A 21,160-nucleotide genomic window follows, 5' to 3' on the forward strand; every position below is an offset into this window, starting at 1 on the left:
GGGGGGCGCCCGCCTGGTCCACGGCGGGGGTTAAGGCAGGCAGAGGCCTGGGGGGTCCGGAGGTGCTCAGAGGGTTCGGCGGTCCCGGGCCCGGCCGGCGCGGTCGGACAGGCGGGGCCGCCTCACCCTCCGTCCTTCCGCTGGGCTCCAGCAGCGCAGGCTGGGCGAGACCACCCTGCTGAGCGAGGGGGGCTCACTGAGCTCTGCCTCTACGAGTCGAGTTCGCCCATGACATCTCGGACTCGCTGCCTTCCGGATTTAAAGGGGAGGCGGCAGGGAAACGTCCACTCCGCCGCCCGCCCGGCGGCGCCCGCCGCTTCTCCTCCGGGGCTGTGCAGGGTTCCGTTCCTCCCCTCCGCTCGGCCTTGGGTGCGGCGGGTCCCCGCCCTCTGCGCTCAGCGTCACTTCCCAGCCGAGCGCGCCATTAAGGGCGGCGTGGGGGGGGCGGTGTGGCGGCTCCGCGAGGCTCCAGAAGGTTCCGCCGCGATGATGGGCCCGCGCCCCGTCCTGGTTCTCAGTAAGTTCCGAGCGGTTTGTGGTGGGCAGCGCTGGTTATTAGTGCACCTCATAGCTAGGGTGGTGAAGGGGTAGTGGAGGTTATTTGATGCTGGGTTTATTAGGATAGTGATTGGTATGATGCTGTAGCCTTAGAGCTTTAGGAGTAGGGCATGGAACTGGCAGTGGGGGCTTGGAACTAGCAATGGGGGCACAGAACTGGCAATGGGGGCTTCTCCGTGGGCTTTCGGGAGTCATAGGTGTAAACCGTATAGGGGGGCTTTTACTATTAAGGGTAGGAGTAGGGCTAGGCTTTTGACTAGGCTTGATCAAGCGGTGTTTAATGTGGGATGTGAGAGTTTAAATATCGGGAACTATAATGCACCGATTTGGTTGTGTAGGTGGAGGATGGCAGTTAGCAATGGGAGTTAGCTGGCGAGCGTGTAGAATAGAAGGTAAATGCCGGCGTTTAGACGCTCTAACAATAGAGCGGGCCCGGCCCGCACTGCCGGGGCGGAGGGCGAGGGGGTGGCCGGTTCGGACCCCCGCCCCGCTCTGCCGCCATGTTGCGGCTCCTCATGGCCGGGCGCCCTTTCACGGCCCGTTCCGGCCGGGCCCGCCTGTCCTGCCGGGGATCCAGTTCTCGGGCTTCCAGAGCTGCTGGAGCGGGTCTGGAGGAGGCCACGGAGAGGCTCCAAGGGCTGCAGCCCCTCCGGGAATCGCCCCCAGCTCCCCCTCACGGCTCCCTGCCCACAGCCTCTGCCGCGCCCTGCGCGGGATACCCCGGACCCCGCTGCCCTCAGCTTTTCTGGCAGCGTTCTGTGCTCGCCTCTTTCTCAGCACGTTGCTTTGTCCTGCCCTGTTTGAACCCCCTGTGATCCCCAGTTCTTGAGAGCTTCTGGAGCGGGTCTGGAGGAGGCCACGGAGAGACGGAGAGGCTCCAAGGGCTGCAGCCCCTTCGTGAATCGCTGCTGCCCTCAGCTGCCCCTCACAGCTCCCTGCCCACAGCCCGGAGCCCGCTGCGTTCAGACCTTTTCTGGAAGCGTTCCGTGCTCGCGTCTTTCTCAGCGCGTTGCTTTGTCCTGCCCCGTTTGAACCCCAGTTCTTGGGCCTCTGGAGCTGCTGCAGTGAGTCCAGAGGAGGCCACAGAGATGATCCAAGGGCTGCAGCCCCTCTGCTCTGGACACGGGCTGGGGGTGTTGAGCCTGAAGAAGTAAAAGCTCCAGGGAGACCTCAGAGCCCCGTCCAGGGCCTAAAGGGGCTCCAAGAGGGCTGGAAAGGGACTTTAGGCAAGGGCCTGGAGTGATAGGGTTAGGCGGGATAGTGGGAAGAAATTCTTCCTTGTGGCAGTGGTAGGGCCTTGGCACATATTGCTCAGAGGAGCTGTGACTTCCCCATGCCTGGAAGTGTCCAAGGCCAGCTTGGACAGAGCTTGGAGCTCTGCTCTAGTAGGTGTCCCTGCCCATGAAAGGGTTTTGGAATGAAATAGTCTTGAAGGTCCACTCCAACCCAAACCATTCTGTGATTCTCTCACCTTCTACCAACATGAGGTATTCCCGGGTTTGTTTTTTTTTTCCTGTTTGGGTATCTCATTGTCTTCTCCATCCATTCTGTTCTCTATTAACCCAGTAGGCAGACTATCATAGCCCAGCACCCCTTTTCTGTAAGCCTGCTTGCCTGAGACCTGGTGCTGCTCTTGCTGTTGTTTCCTTTTGTTCTGTCTTACACCTCCCTGTGCATCTGCTCCCGAATAAATCTGGGCGTGCTCGGGCCGGGCTTGCAATAGCAGAAAAGCATCCCTGAGCCCAAATGTGCCCTAGGGCTGAGTTTGTTGACAGCTGGATTCCAGCTGTGGTTGTGAACCACTCGGTACCCCAGCTGCTGCTCACCCTCATGTGCCAAAATAACGTTGATGGATTAACTTAATGATCACCCTTACAGTTCTGCTCACTGTACATGAGCCTCTGTAACTTTTTTTGACTGAAGGCTCCTGTACAATAGCAGCTCCTCAGCTTTGTGAGATCTGGCAGATCCCAGTGAGTCCCTGCAGTTTGATTTTTCTGGGGTGTAATAGGTCCTGTTTCGGGGTTGCAAAGCTTTGTCTCAGGATGCTAACAAGGAGTTCTGTTACAATAGGGAGTGTTGGTTTTCACTAATAGTTTTCTAACAATGTATTTCTCATCATGACTGCAGTATTTGTATTGTAAACTCTGAATTTCAATCTGGTCACGTGTTGAGTGTGTGACTGAGAGGTGACTGCATCCTTGATGTTTTGTACTTGATTAATTTTATTTTTTCTGTATTCTTTAGGTCAGAATACGAAACGTGAGTCTGGAAGAAAAGTCCAGACAGGAAACATCACTGCTGCAAAGGTACCAAATTCTCAGGCTGTGTGTGTGTGTATTTATAGATTTCAGAGGGAAAACTGAACGGGGAGCGTATTTTCTCTATTTGATATGAATGTAGAGTAGAAGAAGAAGCAACATAGAAAATAATTTTCTATGTTAGCAGAAGATTCCTGTACTATTACATTAAAAATTCTGTATAAAACCAAAATATCTGCATTGTTCATGTAATGGGTACCCTATAAATCACCATGGAGGGATTTAGCTAACCAAACCCCTTTTCTCTGCAAAGTCTGAAAGTGTCTCAGTTTTGACATCTGACTGAGATAATAATTCAGTGTGGTTCCAGTGTCTTGATAATCCCCATATTCTCATTTCCATACAATTCTTAACCGTGGCTGCACCTCAACAATACAATCAACCCCACAGCAGAGCTGTTGGATGACTTTAAATTTTGCAGGGGCTGCTGATTTTCACAGTGGGGATTTTTTGGGGCTTTTTGATGCCCTCCTGTATAACCTCCTTTCTTTGATTCCTCCCAGACTATTGCTGACATTATCCGAACATGTTTGGGACCGAGAGCGATGATGAAGGTAAGAATTTGTGCTGCAGCTGATTAGAAGTGAGACCCACGTGGGACAGAGCACTCAAGTGTTGATTCTCTTCTTGCAGATGCTTTTGGACCCCATGGGTGGGATTGTGATGACCAACGATGGCAATGCTATTCTTAGAGAGGTGAGTTTCTCCTCAAGGGTTTTTTTCTTGTTAAACATTAAATCAGTATGTGCCAAATTTTGGATGGCAGTGGGAGCTGTGTGATCTCCCCTGCTCCAAGAAAGGTTCTCACTGGGGAGAAATGAAACATATCAAACATACCCAGCAGGTATTCTTGCTCTACAGAAATGGGAAGTTTTCATGGAGTATTTACAAAACTGGTGCAAATTCTTTGGGAATTGGAGCTGTTATCAATTGCACTGAGACATTTTGGGTAGGTGGTGTTCACAATGCCACGTGATGAGACCTGGAAATCATTATTGTTAAAAGAACATCCTAAAAACTGAAATGCCTGCAAAACAAGAGACACAATCCTGTCAAATACAAGGGCTTGATTTTGATCTCAAAAAGGAAGAAAAAGCCTTGCTGTTGTTGGACAGAATGCCTTTAATTGTGTTAAGGGTGTGGTATTTGTTCCATTGAGTGATGTGAGACATTTCTTTCATATTCTGAAATAATAATAATAATAATAATAATAATAATAATAATAATAATAATAATAATAATAATAATAATTTTATTATTATATTAATATTTATATTAATACATATAATTTATATTCAATTATATCATTGTATTATTTATATTATATTTATATTATTACATTATGTTCAATAGAAATAATATTTTTATTTTATATATATATATATAAAATAGAAATAATATTCAAATCCATGCCCCATCCTTGCTCCTGCCTAGATTCAAGTCCAGCATCCAGCTGCAAAATCCATGATAGAGATCAGCCGCACTCAGGATGAAGAAGTTGGAGATGGGACCACATCTGTCATTATTCTTGGTAAGGAGACTGACTCCAACACTTTATTCAAGGCTAAAATTCACTCTTTTTTCTAAGCAAAGCCTATGATGAGACACATCCTAATTATTTACTAATCTTGAAATGGGGAGGAGGAGTTTTTACTGTGAGACCCTGGTGTGATCAGCTCCACACTTTGGGAAGTTGTTCTTTCCCCATGATAACCCCAGTTAAGAGTAAAGAAATGTGTGGGTGATATTAGAGCAAACATATTTTTTCTGGTACATGCTCTCCTTTCTTGACTGTTGATTGTCCTGCTAACTTGAAGAATTTTGATTTATTTTAATTTTATTTTTTGGTTTTTTAGCTGGAGAGATGCTCTCTGTTGCTGAACACTTTCTTGAGCAGCAGATGCACCCAACTGTGATCATCTGGGCTTATCGTAAGGCTCTGGATGACATGATCAGTATTCTGAAGAAAATTGGGTAAGTTTGGGCTGGTGGGGGTTAGAGAGGAGTGATTGGGGCTTTCTGTACTGCTTGGAGCTGCCCCTTCAGGCACTGAAACACAGCTTAGCAAAACTGGACAGGGAGTCCAAAGATTGTTGCTTGGACTTAACAATGGTTAATTTGGTTTTTCCTTTATCTCAGAACTTTGGTTTTTGGTTTTTCCTTTATCTCTGGTTTTTCCTTTATCTCAGAACTCTTTGGTTTTTCCTTTATCTCAGAACTCCAGTGGATGTGAACAATAAAGAGATGATGCTTAAAATAATTAAGAGTGCAATAAACACCAAGGCAATCAACCGCTGGTCTGATCTGGCCTGCAGCATTGCTCTTGATGCTGTAAAGACTGTGGAGTTTGAAGAAAATGGCAGAAAAGAAATTGATATTAAAAAATATGCAAAAGTAGAAAAGGTGAGTTTGTCCTGAACTGTTTCTTATCCTTGTGCTCCTTTCTTGTTCTGAACTGGTTTATTGTAGGGTGTGTTGGGAAGAATTTGGTGTTGCTTCTCTGCAGTCTGCAGACATAATCCTCGATTATTTCAGGATGATTTATTTTAATCCTTTATAATTTCAGTCAGTGTTGTCAGCCATGCTGTGGCTGCTATTTCAACTCTTTTAAAAAAAGAGTGCCTGTCAAAAATATCATTTCAGTTCGATTTGGAGCATGGAAAATTAAACATATTGTCAGACAATAGAATGTTAAAAGTTTCTTAAGTTCTTTCACAACTTCCCACTTAAAATCTAAATCAGTGTGTGCTTAAAATTAAACTTTGTATGGTGATCTGGACTCACTGTGGTTACTTGGAAGATGTTTTTGTAAACTAAACTGACTGACCTGATTTTCCTGCCTTGTGTCTGTCAGATCCCAGGTGGTTTTAGTGAGGACTCGTGCTTAAAATTAAACTTTGTGTAGTGATCTGGGCTCTCTGTGGTTACTTGGAAGATGTTTTTGTAAACTAAACTGACTGGCCTCATTTCCTGCCTTGTGTCTGTCAGATCCCAGGTGGTTTTAGTGAGGACTCGTGCGTTTTGCGTGGAATTATGGTGAACAAGGACGTGACCCACCCCAGAATGCGCCGCCTTATTAAGAATCCGCGCATCGTCCTCCTGGATTGCTCCCTGGAGTACAAGAAAGGAGAGAGCCAGGTGAGAGAAACCTGCAGCTCTTCATTTAGAATGAGTAAAACAAACAGATGCAGATGGGTTTTTAAAGCTGCAGGTGGGGAAAGGATTTCTGTGCTCTACTTTTCAGAGACTTATTGAATGTGGGGGCTAATTCTGCTTCAGAAAAATAGGAGTGAGGCTACAGCATTTCAATTGAAGCAGCTACAGTGATTTGTGATTTATCTAAATGTGGGGGCTAATTCTGCTGTGGGCTTCTGTGACTGTGGTCACAAGGGGTTTCAGGATGAAGAAGAGACGAGAATGTTGACTCCATGATCAGAAGGCTTGATTTATTATTTTATGATATATGTTACATTAAGACTATACTAAAATAAATAGAAAGGAAAAGGTTTCTTCAGAAGCTAGCTAAGCTAAGAATAGACAAGAATGAATAACAAAGATCTGTGTCTCAGACAGAGAGCAAGAGCCAGCTCTGCCATGAGTGGTCAGGAAATCCCAACATCCACAGGAGACCAATCCCAGGTCTACCTGTTGCATTCCACAGCAGCAGATAACCATTGTTTCCTTTTGGTTGCTGAAACTGCAGCTTCTCACAAGGAAAAATCCTAAGAAAGGATTTTTCATGAAAGATGTCTGCGACAGGCTTCAGAAAAATAGGAGTGAGGCTACAGCATTTCAATTGAAGCAGCTACAGTGATTTGTGATTTATCTAAATGTGGGGGCTAATTCTGCTGTGGGCTTCAGAAAAATAGGAGTGAGGCTACAGCATTTCAAATGAAGCAGCTACAGTGATTGGTGTATCTAAATGCTGGTCAAGAGCAAAAGAAATATTTCTGAGCTTGAACTAAGGTTACTGCTCAGCTGGCACGGTGTCACAGTTTATTTGATCAATGTTTTCATCCCTGACTTTTCCCTGGTTATACTGGAGGAGCTGAGCTGCTTGAAGCTGGGGAAGGTGTGTCTAATGCTGTGAAGGTTGGAATGAACACCTCAGCTGTTTGCACCTCTTTTGTACAGACTGACATTGAAATTACTCGGGAGGAAGACTTTGCCCGAATCCTGCAGATGGAGGAAGAGTACATTCAGCAGATGTGTGAGGATCTGATAAGAGTCAAGCCAGATCTGGTCATCACAGAAAAAGGAGTTTCTGGTAATGGCACACGTGATCCTTTGTGTTGAATTCATCTCAGTGAGGTTCATGGTATTAAATGCACTGCTCAGGAACTTAGGAAAAAACCCAACCAAAACTAAAAACACAGCAGCAAACTAATACAGCTCCTCCCAAACTTGGTGTACACCAGCAAATAGGGCATTGAGGTTCATCCTTGATGTTGCTTTGTGAAAGTAGACTCCTACAATAATATTTTGCTTTTCCAGCAATTTGGGAAAGATACCAAAACACAAGTGAAGCTGAGTTTTAAGCCCTGGAGAGCTGTGCTGCCATTTTGCCTTGCAGCCTGGTTTAAAAAGCTGCATTTGGCTGCTTTTCTCCTGTAACCCCTTTTGCTTCAAAGACTGGAATGAAAATAGCTGGATTGATAACTGATAAACAGATGAAATTTAGCATGATGCTGCTGGTTCATGACTGAAATTCCACAAACCTGGTTTCAGACCTGGCCCAGCACTACCTGATGAGAGCCAACATCACCGCCATCCGCAGGGTGCGGAAGACTGACAACAACCGGATTGCCAGGTGGGTTTTGGCTCCTGTCTGGAGCTCATTCCCACTGTGCCTGACACAGAATTGTTGTGCTCCCACCCTCTCAGCTCTGATTTGGGGGTGTCTGATGCTTTGCTTTGGTGTGCCAGGGCCTGTGGCGCTCGCATCGTCAGTCGCACCGATGAGCTGCGGGAAGAGGATGTGGGAACCGGTGCCAGGCTCTTTGAAGTGAAGAAAATAGGAGATGAGTATTTTGCTTTCATCACTGATTGCAAAGATCCTAAAGCTTGCACCATCATCCTGAGGGGAGCCAGCAAGGAAATCCTAGCGGTGAGTGAGTGCATGGGCTGCTTCACCTCCTGTGCCAGCCACCTTTGTGGTGAGTGAGCACACTGTGGGCTGGGCTTTCAGCTGGTGGGGTGCTCCAGGTAATAATGAGAAGGGCAGTGGAGCTGAGGAAGGGTGTAGAACACAAGGAGGAGCTGGAGGGCTCAGCAAGCACCTTATTGCTCCCTATTTAGTCAGGCTCTTCACCCTAGAAAAAATTACAGGGCAAGTGTGGAGAGCTTTGTGGATAATTGGCTAGCTGAGAAAGGCCACTTTGATGCGATACCGTTGGATAAGGATAGGGGAAACAAGCTGGGGATTAAGTAATCAGTGTCCAATCACTGACAAAGGTCATGGTGACCTTTGCTGCAACATGAAGATGGGGGAGAAAATCCTTTGCCAGAAAAATGAAGATAGCCTAGGTAGAATAGCTACAAGAATGTAAACATAGAAACAAAATAATCATTAGAGCATAGAAGTAGGTGTGGTTGATTTAAGTGTGTTTTAACCAATAATGAGCTCAGCTTTTGCAATATGTATAAGCTTCATTAACACCAATATAAATATGTGTGAGTTATCAATAAATTTCGAGATTTGCTGTTCATGCATATTGTGTGAGGCAATTCTCCCGCCGTTCACGACAGGCAAGTGGAAGCGGCCTCGAGTTGCACCAGGGGAGGTTTAGATTGGCCTCAAGTTGCACCAGGGGAGGTTTAGATTGGCCTCAAGTTGCACCAGGGGAGGTTTAGATGGGATATTAGGGGAAATTTCTTCATGGAAAGTGTGGTCAGACCCAGGGCAGTAGTGGAGTCACCATCCCCGGATGGATTTAACAAATGTACGGATGTGGCACCCTGGGACTTGGCTTAGCAGTGACCTTGGCAGTGCTGGGGGAATATTTGGACTCGATGATGTTCAGAGAACTTTCCAGCCTCAAGAATGCTGTGGCTCTGTCCCTGCTGCAGGAGGTGGAGCGGAACCTGCAGGACGCCATGCAGGTGTGCCGCAACGTGCTCATGGATCCGCAGCTGGTGCCCGGCGGGGGAGCCACTGAAATGGCCGTGGCCCATGCACTGACAGAGAAATCCAAGGGCATGACAGGAGTGGAGCAGTGGCCCTACCGTGCAGTGGCCCAGGCCCTGGAAGTGATTCCCCGCACGCTGATCCAGAACTGCGGCGCCAGCACAATCCGTGTTCTGACTTCGCTCAGGGTAAGGAATGTGGCAGCAGGACAGAGTCAGCCCTTCCCTGCTTCACCAGCTCCAGCTGGGGTCAGGCACTGTTCAGGACAGTGCCCTTGTTGTGCTGTCAGTGACGGGTTCTTGTGTAAACTCCAAAATTAAGAATATTCCAATGATCTGTTACAGTTTCCTCAGGCCATAGTTGTGCTGGGGTTCACAGGGGTCCCAGGACAAGGGAAGAGATGAGAATCTTGACTCCGTGTTTCAGAAGGCTGATTCATTATTTTATGATATATGTTATATTAAAACTATACTAAAAGGAAGGATTTCATCAGAAGGCTTGAAAGGAAAAGCAATGGAATGATAATAAAATCTTGTGACTGACACGCAAGTCCAAGACTGTGATTGGCCATTAATTAAAAACAACCACATGAGACCAATCCCAGATCCACCTGCTGCATTCCACAGCAGCAGATAACCATTGTTTACATTTCATTTCTAAGGCCTCTCAGCTTCTCAGGAGAAAAAATCCTAAGGAAAGGATTTTTCAGAAAAGATGTCTGTGACACACAGTCAGTTTGAGACTCCAGAGGGGAAATTGCCATCTCACCCACCCTGTCCTTCTGCTTCCAGGCCAAGCACACTCAGGAAGGCAGCCAGACATGGGGGGTGAATGGGGAGACTGGAGCCCTGGTTGACATGAAGGAGCTGGGGATCTGGGAGCCCTTGGCTGTCAAACTTCAGACCTACAAAACAGCCGTGGAGGTAAGGAGAGGTGGAAACCTCAGAGCCTCTGTGGGTATCATCTGGGGCAGGAGAACATCCTTCCCTGCATGCTGGGGTGTTTGGGTGGGCATCACACCCAGTGCAGGGCGTGCTGGTGTCTGAGAACAAGGGATTTGATCCTGCAGCTGAATTTGATCATATTTCATCCCACCTTTCCCTGCAAACAGTGCAGAGTGCAGTGCCAGGCAGAGCTGTGCCTGAGCAATCCTGTGTCACAAATGCTGGAATCATGAGTGGCCGTGGGAGCTTGATCCCTTTGGCTGGCTGGGGCTGCCATGTCTCAGCTGCAATGAGAACATTGTAGATCCTGCCATTACCTTGCTGGTGTTCCTCGAAGGGATACTGTGTCCTTTCTGTATCAAACAACAGGAAAAAAAAGGGTGTCCTTGTTTCCATGGTGCTGGGAGAGCAGCCCCTTGCTGCTCCCTCGAGCCTGTGAGACACCATTCCCCTTTGCTGTGCTGAAAGAGCCATTTCAGCCCAGAGCTGATGATTGTGTGGTGTGGAAGCTGGGCAGGTTGGGTTTTGTGTTTTGTGTTTTGTGATGGGCTCTGAATGAGCCCTGGCCCTGGGCTTTCTCTGCAGACTGCAGTTCTCCTCCTCCGTATTGACGACATCGTTTCGGGGCACAAAAAGAAGGGTGACAACCAAAGCAAGCAGTCTGCAGCACCAGAGCCAGCCCAGGAGTGAGAGGTTGACTCTTCCCACGGGGGAGAACCACCTGCCTTGACCTGGACATGGGAGAAGCTCAATGCAGTGGCCTGGTCTCAAGGCTGAGCCTGGAAAAGTTTATTTAAAGTCCAGGAGGGATGGAGAACACCCTGGGCATGGGGAAAAGGTGCAGTGGCTGTTGGCAGCACTGCACTGCTTGTGGGGTGAGGGTTACTGAGTGAAAATTCTCTTCACCTCGAAATAAATGCATTGTTTCAGGCTCTTTCTGTCTTTAATCCTTGTGCTGGGGTCCGTGCCAAGCCCAGGAGGTTCAGCGAGGCCAAGGGCAGGTGCTGCACCTGCATTGGGGCACCCCAAAACACAAACACAGGCTGGGGAAGAATGGATGGAGAGCAGCCCTGGGAAGGATGTGGAGCATGAGACAGTGACAAGAAGCTCAGCACGCTGTGGCAACGTGCAGTGGGACACCAGAAAGCCAAAACTGACCTGGGCTCATCCCCAGCAGCGTGGGCAGCGTGTGAGGGGGGGATTCTGCCCCTCTGCTCTGTCCTAGAGCCACCCCCTTGTTGGAGCTGCCTCCAGCTCTGGGGTAGGGCCAGAAAACGAGATATTGGGAAGGAATTCCTTCCTTGTGCAGAGGGTGAGGCACTGACACAGGTGGCCCAGAGAAGCTGCCCCAGTCCTGGCAGTGGGAGAAGACTCAGAGCAGCCTGGGCTGGTGGAAGGGGTTGGACCTGGGTACTCCTTAAGGTCCCTTCCACACCAAAGCAGTTTGTTACCCTGTTATCCCATTATCACTTCACTCTGATTCTGCAAGAGGAAGAAGAAATCCCCTGTTGTGGGCATGGCTGCAGGGATTTACTCTCACTGCACTCTGGCTTTGAGAGCACAGTGGTGGGAGCAGCATCTCACAGGGTGATTTTATGATTTATTCCTTTATCTTGGCTTTATGCCCAGAAAACAAAATCTGGAGCCTTAAGATGGAGCCAGAGGTGAGGTGGGGAGCCCTGGGTGGGCTCTGTTCAAGCCCCTCTCTGGGTGCTCAGGCCAGACCGGGACCACTTTGTTCCTTTCGTTGGATTGGGTTGGGGTTTTTTGCTGCTAGAGTGAAGCAAAAGGGTTTTAAAGGGTTTTTCCCCTTCCCTTCCCTTCCCTTCCCTTCCCTTCCCTTCCCTTCCCTTCCCTTCCCTTCCCTTCCCTTCCCTTCCCTTCCCTTCCCTTCCCTTCCCTTCCCTTCCCTTCCCTTCCCTTCCCTTGAGGCTGTACCGGGAATCCTCTCTCGGTGTTTTGTTATTTCTCTGAACTATTCCGGCTTGCTTGGTTTCTTTTTTCTTTTTCGGCCGCTCGGGGGAGCCGGCGGGACCGCCCCGAACCCGAGGCCTCTTGGAGGAGCTGAACCCACACGAGAAATGAAATTAAAATCCACCAACTTCAGCCGCTGCAGGACCCACGCCAGAAATCCAACAGGTTCCAGCTTCTATGAACACTTTTCTGCTCTGTCCTCATAGGCAAAGAAGGGCAGTCACGACTTCTGCCTCTCAGCCACGTGGTGAGGTGGGGTTTGAGTTTCAAAATGTTTTCTCCCTTTTTTTTGGGTGGTTGAAGTTTGTTTTTTCTATTAATAAATACGTGGGGTTTTTTTTCACTTTCATCCCCTGCCATCCATTTCTCTCATTGGCAGAAGAAAGAGAACTTATTGAAACCCTCTCTATTTTGATAAAAACAATCATTTTAGAGCATATTTCTCCTAGAATTTTCTCTAAACCAAGACCCAAGATTTGGGACAGGCTGGGCAGGTGGGTCTGTGCCAAGCCCAGGAGGTTCAGTGAGGCCAAGGGCAGGTGCAATGCACACTGTCACAATGTTCCTTTTATATTATTACAAAATCCTCAATACTTCCACACACCCAAACGTGTGCAGAATAAAAAAGAACAGCAAGAACACAAAAAAAAAACCAAATCATGGCCACCCAGAGAACACCACCAACAGGGACCTCCCTTAGTGCCCCTTTTGGGCAAAGCAGCAGCTGTGACATCCTCTGTCAAATCAGGGCTGTGGTGTCACCAAAGCCACCTCTGTCCCACAGGGAGGCAGCACCCAGAGGGGACCCTGAGATGTGACACTGCTATAGGTACATATTATAATATTGGGCTTTTTGCAAATATTCAAATGGATTTTATATGTGTAATGTTAAAGTAACTTTGTTATAAAGATGTAGTTTTTATTTCTGTTGTTAATTAAGCTTAGTGGAATAGCTGATGTAAGGATGCTTGTGTTAAAATGCCTGTTTGGATGGGATAACACCCAATGAACACAGGATGAGGACACCTGTACAGATCTGCCAACCATCAGAATTTGCTGTCTGAGACAGTGTGGACCAAGGCCCAAAACCTGGAAATGATAAAGAGAAAGAGCCAAAACCACAGCCAGGAAACATGCAAGCTCTAAAAAGGCAGACTCAAGGAGAGGCCGTGTAAACTGGGTTATGGATATGCATAAGGGTCAGATGTAATGGGAAACGTATTTAAAGGGTATCCCCAAAGGTGACAGTGTGCTCTTGGCTCAGTGTCAAGATGCACCTGGCCATATCAACCTTTGCTATTTGGTCTTTATTTCCTATTGTCCTTTATTAAACTTTTACAATTTTCACAGGAGAGGGAAGGTGTTTCAGAAAACTGCAGCAGGCAGATGGGAGCTGGAGGCAGCACAGGGGGCAGAGCCCCACACAGGCCCCTCTGGGCACTACCACCATTGCTGCAGCTGCAGAGGAGAGAGGGGTTCTGCCTCCAAAGGGGTTGGACAAGGCAGTTTGGGACTCCTGCTTGTTCTTTTTTCTTGTTTCTCCAGCAGAACACAGAGGACACCTCACAGCTGCTGCTGCAGCCACCCAATCCTTTGCCCAGAGGGCTGAAGCACCACACAGGCAGCACCTGGAGGGGGATGGATCCCGACCCAGCTGCTGTTCTTGGGGGTTTGGGGGTGTCCTTTCCCGAGCTCTGGGCTGCTGCTGCTGCTGGCATTGGACTCTGCTCAGTTCTTTTTGCTCTTGGGGGTGTCATACTTCCTCTTGCTCGAGTACCAGAGCAGCAGGGGGATCCCAATGGAGGGCAGGGTCATCACGCCAAATGCCGCCCAGTCCAGCTAGAGGGAGAAATTGGTAAGAGAAAAGTCAAAACAATCCAGGCCAGGGGAGTCTTAGAGCAATGAGGTCAGAGGAGGAGAGGGAGGAGAGACCTCACACTGTCTGCAGCTTCCTCACATGGGGAAGCAGAGGGGCAGGCGCTGAGCTCTGCCCTCAGTGAGCAGTGACAGCACCCGAGGGAGCACCCACAGCTGTGTCAGGACAGGCAGCATTAAAGGCTGGGTATTAAGAAAAGGCTCTTTCTCCCAGAGGATGCTCTCCCAGGCACTGCAAGAGGCTCCTCAGAAAGTGGTCACAGCACCAATGACACCAGCTCAAGGAGTTTGGATAGGGCTGAGAGGTTGGGATTCCTGGGGTTGTCCTCTGCAGGGCCAGGAGTTGGACTCCACAATCCTTGCAGGTCCCTTCCAGCCCAGGAGGTTCTAAGATTCTACTCTCAGATTTTCTGCCTCAAATGCCACAGTGCAGCTCCTTCACAGAGGGAGCTGGGATGGAAACTGAGCTGTTTCTGTGATAGTTCTCTGGAGAACTGACAGGAACCAACTCCAGCTCCCTCTGCAGCTCTCCAGGTGACTGCAGGGCAAGGCACACACACCATGTGCAAGCAGGAATCCACCACACTGGGCTGCAGCTGCACTTTTCCATTGTCCATTGAAAGGTACTCACAAAGTGAGGGGAGAACCTCCTGTCGAAATCACGCTGAGCCAGGATTCCTCCCTGCCCAGGAGCACTGGTGAAGCCAACCTGGAAAAAAGCAGGGAAAAAAGAAGGGAAAAGACAGGGAAAAGACTTTGCCACCTTTCCTGCTTGCTCCAGAACTGGGCAGGGTGAGAGCAACACAGACATGAATCACCTCGACCATGCAGCTCTGGGGTCAGGTGTGTCTGCAGGTGTCACAGGCACCTTTTATGAAAAATCCTTTCCTTAGGATTTTTTCTCCTGAGAAGCTGAGAGGCCTCAGGAATAAAATGTCAACAATGGTTATCTGCTGCTGTGGAATGCAACAGGTGCATCTGGGATTGGGCTCATGTGGTTGTTTCTAATTAATGGCCAATCACAGCCCAGCTGTCTGGACTCTCTGGTCAGTCACAAGCCTTTGTTATCATTCTTTGGTATTCTATTCTTAGCCAGCCTTCTGATGAAATCCTTTCTTCTATTCTTTTAGTATAGTTTTAATATAATATATATATATTTAATATAATTTATAGTAATTTAATTCTATATTTAATTATATATATTTTTATATATAGAATTATATCTAATTTAATTATATATTTTTATATATATAATTAAATATAGAATTAAATGAATATATATTATTTATATAAAAATATATAAAATTAAAGATATATCTAATTATACATTTATATATATTATTTATATATAAATATGTAATTAAATATATATTTAATTATATATTTATCTCTTTAAATATATTAAATATTATTTATTTATAAAATATATATATTTAATTATATTAAATATTATATATTTAATCTAATATACATATTTAGCATAATATCTATCAAGCCTTCTGAAACATGGAGTCAGATCCTCATCTCCTCCCTCATCCCCAGACCCCTGTGAACACCACCACATGCAGGGATCCCATAAATCAGCCACTTACCACCACCTGGGCACCCTCCTGTGCCAGGTAGGTGATGGTGGCAGAGGTGAAGTTGAAGTACCCAGCCTTGAGAGGCCGTAGAACCACAGTGTGGGACACGTTGCTGGCTCTGGGGGTTGGATGTTAAGGAACTCTGCTGTATTTCAGGAAGAAAAGTGAGGAGATGGCAAAGAACAACCAGGAGCCAGGTCAGAAATTCAGTGCTGCTGACAGATCTGAGTGCTGGTGGTCACAGACAGCCAGACCCAGCCAAGGCTGACCCAGCTGCTCCTCCACAGGCAGAGGAACCACCCAGCTCTGCAAGAGCTTTGTTTTCACACTGCTCCATCCAGAAGAGGAGGGGTTTGGATTTGCCACCATGTCCAGGCTCTGGAAGGAATTTCAGGGACAGCAGGTGAAGATAGGATGAAGCTGCAGGATGCTCAGGGGCAACAGAGAGAGCTGGGAAAAATTTCAAAACATGAAAAGATACGGAGCAATCCTGTCCCACTTGACGCTGAGCATGCCAGAGACGATGCCAAAATCTTCTGGGGGGAAGGAATCATCTGAGAGCTCCACATCCAGGGCAGCACTGAGCACAACAAAGAGAGGGGTGAGACAGGAATCTGAAGCTTTGCCATCTGCTCACAGGCTCTGCAGCAAAGTGCACTGATATTTCCATCTTGAGCAAATGGAAGAAGTGATTTTTGAGAGAGGAAATGTCACCAGCAGAAGATGGGGAGGAGAGTTGAGGTATCTCAAAGGGAGACAGCAGAGGGAGGAAGGCAAAGTTGAGAGAAACAAACACAAGGACAGGAAAAACACCATTTTTTCCACAACACAATTTGGCAGTTTGCTGGACTTCAGATAACATCCCATGGATACACATGCTGGCCTAAATAATAACCAAATCCCACATATAAAATTACAGGATCTCATTAATGCTGTATCAATTCAACATTACAGCACCATATATTCTTCTGTTAGCACTCAGTGTGCATTATTCTGCCTTAAAAAAAAAAATAAAAAAACCAAAATCTCAAAGCATTTTAATGGGGTCCTGCATTTGTTCAATCAGCTTTTCATTCTGGAATGAATGGTGGAAGTTCTGTTTTATCTTTGACAGGACCTCAGTTAAGTCCTGAGAGCAAAAAAGGAATTTTCATTAAAAAGAATAAATGTGAAAAACAGCTTACAAAGCCAAGAAAGGGAGCTGCATGCGTGGGGAACAGTGTCACAGGACAGCACAGGAACTAAAAGGCAAATTTCAGTGTCAATCCTTCAGACATTGCTGCAAAATTCAGAGTTAGAGGGAGCAAAAAGCAACAGCACATCAGAGAACTCAGAAATTGCCTTGCCAACCCTGCAGCCACACAGAGAACATTTGCTCATGGTCAGCACTGAAGCCTGGCCAGGGCTTACCTGGAGCCAACATTGTAGATGTTGTACTGCAAAGTCAAGTCCTTGCCCTCCACTGCATATCTGTTCAACAGGGATTTGGAGGCCAGGAGCCTGGCACCATCCTCACAGCGAGCCACAGACAGCAGAGCAAACACGGCAAGAAGGGGGAGCTTCATCTAGAAACACAAAGAAATGGAACTGAGCATCTGAAATATCTGAACTTGCCCGTGAGGATGGAAGAATTGGCACAGCAGTGTCCCAGATCTGCAGATCTGGAAGAAAAGTTCATGATCTTCTCTTCTTTCAAAGCTCCTGGCCAGTACCACTCCCTTTTGCAGAATATGGAATATCCTGAGTTGAAAGGGACCCAAAAGCATCATCAAGTCCAAGCCCTGCACCCCTGCACATCTCAGTAATGGGCAAAGCTTTCAGAGCACTAAGGCTCTTCCAGAGCAAAAGCTTTGGTAATGAACAATTTCATCAGTTTTAGCAACTGATGGTTAATTGCCCTTGCAAAGCCTGGCAACTTTCCAGTGCTGTCTTAGACAACAGAATTAGTCCTTAGAAAGCACATTATTATTATTATTATTATTATTATTATTATTATTATTATTATTATTATTATTATCATCATCATTATTATTTGAACATTGACATAATAATGAAGAAGAGGAGAAAGAGAAGAGGAAGAGAAGAGGAAGAGAAGAGGAAGAGAAGAGGAAGAGAAGAGGAAGAGAAGAGGAAGAGAAGAGGAAGAGAAGAGGAAGAGAAGAGGAAGAGAAGAGGAGGAGAGGAGGAGGAGAGGAGGAAGAGAGGAGGAAAAGAGGAGGAAAAGAAGAAGAGGAAAAGAAGAAGAGGAAAAGAAGAAGAGGAAAAGAAGAAGAGGAAAAGAAGAAGAGGAAAAGAAGAAAAGAAGAAGAAGAAAAGAAGAATAATTCCAACATTATTCCTCCCTATTTCCAACCACTGAGCACCACCAACTCCCTCCAGTGGATTTTATGATCCCCTGCACAAGTCCCTGCTTCAGGCCACGTTCCTTAACTTATCCCAACCCAGCCCTCTGCAGCCACCCTGCTGAGAGGACCAGGAGACAACAGCAACACCACAGATGTGACCAGTGGGGACACTTGATGGGGCTTCTAAATGCAAAAACTGCTTCAATGCCAGGGCCTCTGCCTTCCACAGTCACAGGGTGGTGGTTGGGGTTGGACAGGGCTGTAAAGACCATGGAATTGCACCCCCCTGTCGTGAGCAAGGACACCTTCCACTAACCCAGGCTGCTCCAAGCCCCATCCAACCTGGCCTGGAACACCTCCAGGGATGGGGCAGCCACAGCTTCTCTGGACAAGCTGTGCCAGTGGCTCACCTCCCTCACAGGCACCAATTTCTTCCCAATATCCCGTCTAACTCTGCCCTCTGGCAGTGGGAAGCCTTGTTTTGTCACTCCAGGACCTTGTCAAAGTCCCTCACAAGTTCTCTTGGAGCCCCTTTAGGCCTCTGAGATCTCCCTGGAGCCTTCTCTAAGCTGAACACCCCCGGCTCTCCCAGCCTGTGTCCAGAGCAGAGGAGCTCCAGAGCCCTCAGATCATCTCTGTGGCCTCCCCTGGACTCACTGCAGCAGCTCCTTGTCCTCCCTGTGCTGGGGAGCCCAGAGCTGGGGCAGCTCTGCAGGGCAGGGTCTCAGCAGAGCAGAGGGGCAGAATCCCCCCCTCACACGCTGCCCACGCTATTGGGGATGAGCCCAGGACAGTGTTGGCTTTCTGGGCTCCCAGTGCACGTTGCCACAGAGTGCTGAGCTTCTTGTCACTGTCCCATGCCCCACATCCTTCCCAGGGCTGCTCTCCATCCATTCTCCCCCCGCCTGTTTGTGTTTCGGGGTGCCCCAATGCAGGTGCAGCACCTGCCCTTGGCCTCGCTGAACCTCCCGGGCTTGGCACGGACCCAGCCCGTCCCAGAAGCCCCTTCCTTCCCCCCAGTCGTGCCCTGCTGCAGCCCAGGCTGCTCCTGCCCCCTCACGAAGCCCAGAGGGGCTCAAGGAACCTCCCAACAGGGAACTGCCCGGTTTCACCCACGCTGCCCGCGGAACACCCCGACTCTGACGCTGGTCCTTCCTGGCCCCTCAGAGCCGATCCTCTCCTACAGACGCGTCCCGAGGGCCGAGGACACGGCCTCAAACTACCCCGGGCCTCCCGGGCCTCCCGCCCCTCACCGTCTCTCCCGCCGCCACCGCCGCAAAGACGAGTCAGCGCCAGCGAGGCGGAAATGACGCACGTGAAGCGCGACTCAGGAAACCCCTATGCCCCCTGGGAAATGGAGTCCTGTGCGCACGCAGGGACTCCGCGCATGCGCAGACCGCACTTCCGGCGCTGCCCCATTGCCCAGTTATGGCGGAAGTAGCGGCGGGCGCTGCTTTTAGTTATAGTTGGGACTTTTAGTTATAGTTGGTGCTTTTAGTTATAGTTGGGACTTTTATAGTTGGGACTTTTAGTTATAGTTGGTGCTTTTAGTTATAGTTGGTGCTTTTAGTTATATAGTTGGGACTTTTAGTTATAGTTGGTGCTTTTAGTTATAGTTGGGACTTATAGTTGGTACTTTTAGTTATAGTTGGTACTATGAAAAATGCGTATTTTATGATCGGCTTTTTGCAAATATTGAAGTGAATATTATATGTGTTGTGTTAGAAAGTAATGCTGTATTCATTCTCTTAAGTAGTGTGTTAAGTATAGTTTTGGGTTATAAAAAAAAAAAAAGTTAAAATAGAAACCATGCTGTATAGGACACTTTTTTTAAAGAAAGGACTCACAGCAAGAAAGCAGTTGCAGGACACCTAAATCTTTCAGAGAAAAAGAATTTATTGCCCTCTTATCAGAAGAAACTAACTTCTTCCCACCTCGAAGGCACTGTCAGGATTCAGAGGAAGAAGCTGATGATGACCAGACAGAATCCTGTGTTTGAATGGAATTTATGCATCATGTATGAAGTGTATGAATATGCAACAGGCTGCTGTTTTTAAGGGTAAATCCTTTGTTAATGTGTGTCTTTTTTCAGGCTCCTGCTGCCCAGAAAAAGGTACCCGGACGTCCATAACTCTTTGTCTCTATTGTCTCATATTGTCCTAATTAAAATTGCCAAAATTATTATTACTCTAATTTTATTACTATTTTTATAACCATTTTATTACTATTAAACTTTTAAAATTTTAAAAACAAGTGATTGGCGTTTTTCACAGTGGGGGTGGCAATGTCCTGCCAAACAGGAGCCCTGACCTCACTTTGTCCCTGAGCACATCCCCCATAAAGCTGATCCTCACTGCCTATAGGACTTAATAGATTTTTGCACCAATTAATAAGTGGACAAACACAGCCCCACTATTCCAAGCTCACAAAATCCGTATCAGTTTGTCTTCTCCTCTCTTCTGCTGATAGATCTCCAAAAATTCCATTTTAGAGTGTAAATGCACCCCTCCATCCAGCAGATCCCTCCATTTGTATGAGGGGTTGTGCTTCTACCACCATCCCTTGATGGATGGATGGATGATGGATGATGGATGGATGGATGGATGATGGATGGATGGATGATGGATGATGGATGGATGATGGATGGATGGATGATGGATGATGGATGATGGATGGATGATGGATGATGGATGGATGATGGATGGATGGATGATGGACGATGGATGGATGGATGGATGATGGATGGATGGATGGATGGATGGATGATGGATGGATGGATGGATGGATGGATGGATGGATGATGGATGGATGATGGATGGATGGATGATGGATGGATGGATGGACGGACGGACGGATGGATGGATGATGGATGATGGATGGATGGATGGATGGATGGACGGATGGATGGATGGATGGATGGACGGATGGATGGATGATGGATGATGGATGGATGGATGGACGGATGGATGGATGGATGGATGGATGGACGGATGGATGGATGATGGATGATGGATGGATGGATGATGGATGGATGGATAGATGATGGATGGATGGATGATGGATGGATGGATGATGGATGGATGGATGATGGATGGATGGATGGATGGATGGATGGATGGATGATGGATGATGGATGGATGGATGGACGGATGGATGGATGGATGGATGGATGGACGGATGGATGGATGATGGATGATGGATGGATGGATGATGGATGATGGATGGATGGATGATGGATGGATGGATGATGGATGATGGATGATGGATGGATGATGGATGATGGATGATGGATGGATGGATGGATGGATGGATGGATGATGGATGGATGGATGATGGATGGATGAATGGATGGATGGATGCATGGATGGATGATGGATGGATGGATGGATGGATGCATGGATGGATGATGGATGGATGGATGATGGATGGATGG

At 47.5% G+C, this 21,160-nt stretch overlaps 2 protein-coding genes across 3 annotated transcripts; one reads left to right on the forward strand and one right to left on the reverse strand.

The window, feature by feature from the left end:
• Window positions 1-378: 378 nt before the first annotated feature.
• On the forward strand, window positions 379-10,884 carry CCT3 (chaperonin containing TCP1 subunit 3). The gene is made up of 14 exons (XM_071456961.1): window positions 379-517; window positions 2,806-2,867; window positions 3,383-3,433; window positions 3,513-3,575; window positions 4,314-4,410; window positions 4,736-4,853; window positions 5,096-5,282; window positions 5,868-6,017; window positions 7,014-7,146; window positions 7,608-7,689; window positions 7,806-7,986; window positions 8,949-9,194; window positions 9,798-9,929; window positions 10,536-10,884. The coding sequence occupies exons 1-14, from the start codon at window positions 487-489 to the stop codon at window positions 10,638-10,640; spliced, it is 1,638 nt and encodes a 545-aa protein (XP_071313062.1). The 5' UTR covers window positions 379-486; the 3' UTR covers window positions 10,641-10,884.
• Window positions 10,885-13,230: 2,346 nt separating this feature from the next.
• LOC139605475 (translocon-associated protein subunit beta) lies at window positions 13,231-19,125 on the reverse strand. 2 transcript variants are annotated; one of them, XM_071456968.1, is made up of 6 exons: window positions 18,981-19,125; window positions 16,793-16,947; window positions 15,864-15,962; window positions 15,392-15,500; window positions 14,431-14,508; window positions 13,231-13,763 (listed from the first exon to the last, which is right to left on the reverse strand). In XM_071456968.1, exons 2-6 carry the CDS (start codon window positions 16,945-16,947, stop codon window positions 13,653-13,655), a joined length of 552 nt encoding a protein of 183 aa, XP_071313069.1. In that variant the 5' UTR covers window positions 18,981-19,125; the 3' UTR covers window positions 13,231-13,652. The 2 variants fall into 2 exon arrangements, with proteins under 2 accessions (XP_071313069.1, XP_071313070.1); XM_071456969.1 differs by having other exon boundaries at window positions 18,872-19,026.
• Between the last annotated feature and the right edge of the window lie 2,035 nt (window positions 19,126-21,160).

Source organism: Agelaius tricolor, unplaced genomic scaffold, assembly GCF_023055355.1.
Source record: "Agelaius tricolor isolate 1412-34295 unplaced genomic scaffold, bAgeTri1.0.p SCAF_66, whole genome shotgun sequence".
Taxonomy (NCBI): Eukaryota; Metazoa; Chordata; class Aves; order Passeriformes; family Icteridae; genus Agelaius; species Agelaius tricolor.